The sequence below is a fragment of the Hydractinia symbiolongicarpus genome, chromosome 9 (genome assembly GCF_029227915.1).
Source record: "Hydractinia symbiolongicarpus strain clone_291-10 chromosome 9, HSymV2.1, whole genome shotgun sequence".
Taxonomy (NCBI): domain Eukaryota; kingdom Metazoa; phylum Cnidaria; class Hydrozoa; order Anthoathecata; family Hydractiniidae; genus Hydractinia; species Hydractinia symbiolongicarpus.
In genome coordinates, this window is record NC_079883.1 from 2,321,915 (window position 1) to 2,330,525 (window position 8,611).

Consider the following 8,611-nt stretch of genomic DNA (forward strand, 5'->3'; position numbering starts at 1 on the left):
TAAAATCAAAGCTACTCGCTTACCTTTACACAAACTTCTTTCGATTTGTTTGTTGACTATCTATATTATAATGCCCGTATACGTCTGTCTGTCTGTCACGCAAAATGGTAGCTTACCTGCGCAAGTAGCGAGACGCACGCAATGCGGTATAAAAAGGACGGGCGAACCCGTGGATTTTTCCACGGGCAACGACTAGTTATAAAAATTTATTAATTTATTAATGAGCAATATATAATTGTTAGATTGTGAGAGGTTAGCAAAAGGAAAAAGGCGTGTAGAGCACATGCTGGGGGGGGGGGGTGCGATTGGTTGAGAGAACCATTAAACCGTGGATTAATGATGAAGGTGTAGTTTGTAAGAAGCAAACATCAAACTAGGTCCGCACTGGCGACACCTATTTTATACGATGCAAAAAGCATTTGACATAAACTTAAACCAGGCTATAACAGAAAGAGAGCGCATAGAAAACACTATAAGTGGAATACACATAGAGTGATAAGGATTCAACTCGTGCCTACCGAAGACGACCAGGTGATAGCAAAAAATGAACAACACAAATGACGAGCGTGAACTGAAACAACCACTGCACGAGTGTTAAATTGCAAAGAGCTGCAGTAATATTAATCTTAGGGTATTTGTGCGCATGCGTATATACTTCGCTGACAATCACTCTTGATGATTTTCAGCATACTCTACACACCTAGTATTTTTTTTCTCAATGAAAACAGTAGCTAAACAGATTTTAGTCTATAAATCTTTTATAATTTATTACATTCTTTATTTATATTAACTTTACCACAATTACAAATCTAGCTATTGTCTTCTCTTTAACATGAAAAATAATTTGTTTCATATACAGAACGTATATATACAATAGGTTTTGTATGTAAAAAATTTACACAGTAAAAAAAAATATCTAAAATAATATTCAAAGTTGACATACCTCACGAAACTTTTAGGCTGGCCTTTTTTGGGGGGGGACTTTCTACTGTCACAAAAACGCAAATAGTAAAAATCATATTTTTTTTAACACAACATGAAAATCAACGTCACAATGGCTCAGCAAACCAACATTAATCTAACAGCTAACATAATATAAAAAATATTACATGACTTTTTGTTTGGTTTTTCCTGATCGGGCTTAATCCTCCTCGAATTTACCAACTTGCGCACCACTCGCTAAAACGCTATCTAAAAAACTTCGCACAACTTAAACCGGTATTTCTTAAATTTAATCCACAAAATTTAACTAACAAACTGGCTAATAAAAATGAAATGTGTATATTACAAACTGGCTAATAAAAAACAAAATAGAAATGTAAAAACAATTCACAGAAATATTGATAGAAAAGAAATAAAAAATACAACCTCGCCGCTCTAAATGTGTCATACGGTCGGTGTAAAAGATGGCTACGGCCCTAAATTTTACTTTACTTCTAGTGTTGAGAAACCTCCAATAAACATGATAGCAATTCACTTCAGCTTGACAGGTGACTTCACTCGAGACAAACTGACACTTTCATGTAAACGCCGCTTAAATCTCTATCGCCTTCATGAAATTAGATGAAAATATTTTAAAATGTTTTAACAGCGAATGTTATTGCTCGTAAAATATAAAAAAATCGTTATATCCGAAGTTTCTTCTCTACATACTTTGCTCCCAAATTATATATTTTTAAGTATATTAGAGTTTAATATACATTACCATTAAATTGGTGTGGGTGATTTATTTAAAAAAATTTGTTGGCGGTATTGTTGTTATTGTTAGAGCCTTTTAAATTCTCGAAATTCTTTAAATGCCTTAATAATGACATCTATTGCGGGAGAAGTGTATTTCGCGATTTCCGGCTGAAGGAATAAGTGCCCTGGGAGATTACTAGAAATTTAGACATTTTGAGACGGCGTTTATTTCACAGGAGAACTTAACATCAAGAGCTAGAGAAACGAAACAATATATATTCACGTTGTGTGACGAATTTTGGCAAACATAAAAAAATGCCCATATTAAAAAAATGGTAATAAATCAATTTAATATCAATGTTTGTCTTTCGCATTTGTGCGTTTGTTTGAATTCTCTGGTAGAAGGCCCCTTTCTGGTCATTGACAGCATTCAATATCAAACTCGATTACCTGCTACAAATTCAAAAATAAATAACTCATCTTTACATATTCTGAATCAGCAACAACGAGAGGAAGATTTTTCACTCTCTAATACAATCGTCGGTATGCTGTTTTCCCTTTCCTAAAAATACAAGCAGGGAATCATACGAGCAAGCGTATCAACACAAGATTGGTTTTCAATTAGGACTGTTGTTCAATATTTTTATGACAATGGAAACCCCGTTATATAGACACCAAAAACTATTGTTGATTTGGTTCATTATTCATCCTTATTCTTAACACACATCATATAACATAGTTCGTTCCTCTGATGTGCACATGCAATAATTATAATTAATTATAATGAAAGAGGTAATTATATATAAAATATATGCTCTTACTCTTCTTTTTCTGTTTTCACAGATTAACTTTGCCATCTCCATAAAAACCTGAAAAATAAATTTTTTTAAAAAAGATTTCCTCTTTGTTCAAAAATGCTTTGTGTCCAAGATTGTAAATGTCATCAGCACAGTGCGCTAAAAATGTAAAAAATCAACAAATACTATTTTTACCTCGCTAACATTTGTGTCTTCCTTAGCACTGGTTTCAAAAAACTTTAATTTACATTCCTTTGCTCTCTGAAAAACAAACACAAAAATGAATTAATCTCCGGTATATAACAGACGAGTGAGTAGTTAAACACAACAGTTGTCATTTTTGAACCCAATTCACTCTTAGCTCTTTTATAGTGACCTATGACTGATACAATTTTTGCAGATGATTTAACAGTAAAGATAAACAGGATATATTTTTGACAATAAACTTAATATATAAAATATATATTGTTGATCTTTTTTTTATCTACTAACAGGTTCCTTTGAAGGAGAGTTGGGAAATTGACGCATACAGTATAAAAAGGGGTATCCACTGTAAAATTCATCTTGCGTTTATATGGGATCTCGATTCATCCTTTTGTAAAATTCTTTGTCCCGCACACTCTCAGGACAAAATCATCCTCTTTTTGTCCTCTCCAAGCTTTGGTCTAATTCGGTATCAATATCAACAGGCCATAAAGCTCGTTAATGTATTAACAAAAAAGGTGAAGAAATAACAAATTCACTTCTTGAGCAACAGAGCTATTTTTAAGGTGCCACCCTTGCACTCTCTAATCTTATAATTCCATTAATAACCCTCCATACTGGGTAATTTTTTCATATTTTCCTGGATTTAATAAAAGAATGCCAACATTAGCATTTTTGTTTGTACCACATTGTTACTTAAGGCCTGGGTTAATTAAAACAATTGTAGAATTTACAGAAGGGGTGCATTCACCTTAACCCTCGGCATTAAAGAGCCTACTATAGCTCGTCAAAAATGGAATTATTAATCCATATTTTAGCGATAGCTGACATTTTTTATTATTAAGTGCAAGACGTGTAAAACTACAGGTTCAGATTGACTGAAATAATCAGCATTTGTTAACTCACATCTTCTCCTCGTTTTCTCGATATTGCTCTTAGTTCATCAGGTGTGTCTATTTTATTCGCAACCAAAAGTTGGCAGACACCAGGTGAAGCATTCTAAAACATAGGGTTAAAAACAGATTTTAAACACATATAGAAAGAATAAACATTTATTCTTCTTAAAATTACCTTCACTTTGCATTTTTTGTTAGTAAACATGATTACAATAACATGATGTATACTGACAAAGTTTGACAGCATAGAAACATTCTCTATTGTGACATTGAAATGAATCGACTTCTCCTTTTCTAAAATTAAAATTCCTAATAAACCAGTTATATTAAAAGATCACTACGTACATGCGTTATCGAATCCATCCAGTTGCTAATATTAGAAAAAGAATACTCTGCTGTAACGTCATAAACTAAAATAATTCCCTAAAATATTTGAAAATAAGAATATCTATTAAACCGTGGCTAACATAGTGTTGGGAAAATATTTGAGAGAGTGGGAGAGGAGGATTTAGAAAAGTAGTCAAAGTATTTTCAAAACATTGGGATAAAATTGTTTTTAGGAGACATCTAAAGTCGAGTGAGTAAACAAAAGCAGGGGAGGTTAAAAAGAGTGTCAAGTAAAAAAAATTATCAACTGAGACTGAGAAATAAAATAATTTGGAGATAAAACTTTTGTGTAGCTGAGCAATTATTTGGGTCACATTTTTGTTACTAAAGAATGATAAAAGGTTTAATGTTAATGGTGAATTATTTTAAAAAGGGATAGTGCATAAAAAAAATTTGGGTGAAAATTATGAGGGAGGGGTTAGGAGGGGGCGATTTTGAGCACTTTATCATTGTAGAAATTGGATTCTTAAAACAATGAATATAAAGAAATACAAACCATTGCTCCTCTATAGTAGGCACTTGTAAGAGTTCTAAAGCGTTCTTGTCCAGCTGTGTCCCTGAACATAAAAACGTTAAAACTTTTAAGTTTATGCCACACAATACATGCTAATGTTTGTACAGTACCGAAAAAAAGTCCAAATTTGCTATCAGTCACATAAATTTACTAGTTTTATAAGTAGAACTTATAAAACTGAAATGATGCTTTTGCAATAAATTAAATCAAGTTGCATTATTTGTGTAATTTTCATTAATATTTTAAAAAAACACAGGTTTTCTTACAAATTATACAGGTATTGAGTGAAATTTGAGCACTAAAAAAACTGAAAAATAAAAAAAATTACCATATTTGAAGGCGGACTTTCTCATCTTCAACTTCTACTACTTTTGTGCGAGAATCAATGCCTGCAAACAAAAAAATTAAAAATAAATGATTTCCTTTGTTATTTTACTTGTGCTCTCAAAAATGTGTAGCTTTACTTACATTTGCCACTGTAAAACAAAAAACTAAATCCTGTAATAGTTCAAATGTGTATCACTCCAAACATATTGTGTACATACCTATAGTTGATATATATGACTCCTGATATTCTTCTTCCGTAAATCTTCTAATAATTGATGTTTTTCCAACACCACTTTCACCAAGGACAAGTATTTTATAAGTAGCATTATAGTCACGCTCATTCATAGACATTGTTTTGAGCCTTCTTTGAATTAAATAACAAAGAAATTCATAACACAATTTTAAAGAAACAGAATATTGTGATAATAAATTGGTTGGTGTATAATATACACAGGCACATAAATAACATTCAATTTCATACAGCAGGTAGGTAAATGCTTGTTGGCTACCTTCACGGTCTGATCTAGGTCAATTTGGTCATCGCTATACCAATTTGGGGACATATAAAATGAGCGCTCGAATTGCTTTATTTCTTATTTTCTGGATATTTTTAGTCTTTAATCACAGAGAAAATATATTTTCATGAAGAAACTATATGTTCTATACTAAAAAGAAGACAATGCATATGCTTAAGCCATGTATTGGTTTATATTGTAGAAGAACTACTTTGTTCATCACTAACATACAGCCTGGCAGTGAGCAGGATTCGATCCGCGGTCCCCAGTTCTGGGAGCCACAGACGAACCCACTACACTACATGCATCAAAATGTTAGTGATGAACTCAGATAACTTATCCGGATGGTGTGTCTACATACACGAACCCACTACACTAAATATTCACCTATCCATGTATTTTTGTTGTCCTGTTTTTGTAAACACTCACAATGCTCTACAACTCGAAATCATTGTTATTAGAAATACAAAAGACATGAGCAATAACAATAACAAATCCATTTGCAAAGATGCCATTTTTGTAGCCTGTTTATTTTATGGAACCGGGACAACATGGAAAGAATTTATTTTTTTAAAAAAAAAAGAAAAAAAAAGAAGAAACTTTGAAACAAAAGCAAAATCAATAATCAAAAGTTTTGAAAAATCACAATACTGTTTTTCGTAAGAAACACTGACGTATCCAGAGAGGTTTTGCTACCGGTTTACCACGATGGGATTCCAAATTCTTATCCCAAAAAATAAAAAATGCAAAGAAAAAAAAACCTAGTTGATTAAGTAAATACAAGCTCTAAGTAGTATGTTTTTCTTCAGCAAATTCGCGATCCTTCAAAATGATTAAACTGCTTGGATTTGACGTACATGCCATCACAATTGTAACATTTGAATGTTTTGAATTCACAAGTCTACCACAATCTTTACTCGCTCAACTGAACGACAGCTTCAGCCTATGTTATGGACACAATGCTACAGTGCTGTGAAAAGGTTGTTACCATCGTGTTCGTGTAACGAGTGTGGTGCACACGAACCACAATAAAATATCTGCTAAAATAAAGTAAAAAAGATGTCATCATCAATCAAACTTCTCGTACTTATTTTTATTAAACGAAAAGCTATGATAGAAATGTTTTTTTAGATCGCATTTTAATAGTTTATAATCGAAAAGCGGTGATAGAAATGTTATTTATATCGCATTTTGATTCACGAACGATTGAAATCTATTAGCTAGCTTTATGACAACGCATTAAAACAAGTGTTAATTTATTTTTTTGCCGTCAGTTTTTTATTTAATTGATAAACTAATACAGTCTTTGTTGTTTTTGAATAGAAGTTATCTATCGTGGACACCAGGTGTAATGTTTAATTTTTAACAGGTTTAACATGTATTTAGATATATTTATCAGCAACAAAGACTAAAAACGAAAAATATACAAAATTATGTAATAAAATGCAAGTAATAATTGTACAAAATTTTGCTGTTTTGAGTGCCACAAACACATTTTCCGGCGATCTAGGGACCTCAAAACCCAAAATCTTCCCTTCAGTAACAACCATGGTGGATACTAACCTAAGCAAAAGTTGGGTATAAAAAAACAGTAGTCCAAAAAAAACTCTGGATACGTCACTGAGAAAAAAATATATGTCTTGTCTACAAAGTGAAATGCTTTAAAGTGCGTTATTATTAAAGTTGTCACTGATCTCCCCTAATTGTTCATCCGTGAATGTTGGTGGCCATCGTTATAAATTTTGTATTTTGTCAATAGTTTTTATGACATTTTGAGTTTCTAATTTCCAGGTAAGGCTGCTTTAGCCAATCTGGAGACCCCCATGTAAAGTGTTGAAAAAAATGCAACCAAAACAACTTTCTGGATCACCTCTTGACTTTGCCATGAGATTTTTGGTTTGAGTGTGACAAAATTGCATATTAATCAATGTATATACTTTTACTCAACAAAAAACAACAAACTTGGTCATTCTGACTTTTATTTAGACTTGATGTTTGAAAGTACCTTAACGCTTGGGTTCATTGAACTTTTTTAAAGGGAGTGTTTAATCAAGGGGGGCATTTGAAAGAGGGTTAGTTAAGATAGAGTAGACTACAAAAGAAGAGCTTCAAACGTTATAGGAAAGAGTGAATTCATATAGGAAAAACAACTTATGAGTTTGCCTGTTTCTATCATTCAAGCACAGCATCCTTGCAAACTTTCCTAAGTAATATATCTTATTTTCTTTAGTTATTTGGCTGAAATAAAGTCTGTGGTTTTATTGGGAACAATATTAGCATAGATAGATAGATATAGATAGATGTGCATATTTTACATGGCTAGTCTCGCAAACATCAAGGGATATACCCTGTTTATTATTTCCAGGAGGGGCCATGGCTTTAATGGGGAGTCCTGGAGTATTTAATGCTCTTTTTGAGCTACGCAAACTCAATAAGGGTCAGCGCTCTGCCAGACAACTCCCTGCCACATCCAACAGTCCACACATGGCGCCATCTCTCCAAGATGGCTTGGGTTAACCCGGGGATATGGTAATATTTAATTGCCCATATTGAATCGCCAGCAAGGAGAATCGAACCCAGTCTCCTGCACAAAGTATGAGAGTGATAACCACTAAACTACAGCGCCACAAAACTACGGCGCAACAGCATTTAATACTATTGTCTTCATACACTGCGCTAAAGTCAGTGTTATTTTGCTTGACTTTACAAAATGCCAGTTGCGCTCTAAGGACACAGGGTTAACATTGCATCAGTCAACCAAAATTGTGCAACAGATAATAATAATAATAATTAACTAGCTATGTAAATAGCTAACTAGCTAGCTAACTACCAACAGCCACTTTTCTACCCACAACAGCCATCTCTAGCCTATAGCTAGCTAGTTAGACCCCCAAACAATTAAACCAAACTTATTTTCAGTACTTCATCTAATAATTGTGATACCTATCTAACTAACGTAGCTATTTAATAGCTGCAGCTATTCGGTTTAACTAGCCCAGCTCAAAAAATCAAGTCAAGTGAGAGTAAGTAGAGTGTCATCAGGTGAGAGTATTGCTATAGTGTGCATAGTCGTGTGAGTGATGGGCTCCACCTTTCAAATATAATAGTTAGCAAATTAGCAGGATTGTATAAAGTCAGTTATTGTTTAGTGAAAAGTCTACATCTTGAAATATAATGTCTATTTTAACCAAATTAAATTGAATTGTGTTTATGTACACATCTAAGATTGACACCAACCCGGCCGCAGTAATCGGTTTCGATTTCTGCCCAGACTGCGAAAACGGCCTGTTT

General features: G+C 33.1%; 1 protein-coding gene across 1 annotated transcript; it reads right to left on the reverse strand.

Moving 5' to 3' along the window:
- Positions 1-1,958: 1,958 nt before the first annotated feature.
- Positions 1,959-8,611, reverse strand: LOC130656654 (ras-related protein Rab-13-like). Its single transcript, XM_057459557.1, has 8 exons — positions 5,024-8,611; positions 4,807-4,867; positions 4,461-4,521; positions 3,923-4,000; positions 3,588-3,680; positions 2,673-2,738; positions 2,502-2,549; positions 1,959-2,242 (listed from the first exon to the last, which is right to left on the reverse strand). Exons 1-8 carry the CDS (start codon positions 5,154-5,156, stop codon positions 2,177-2,179), a joined length of 606 nt encoding a protein of 201 aa, XP_057315540.1. The 5' UTR covers positions 5,157-8,611; the 3' UTR covers positions 1,959-2,176.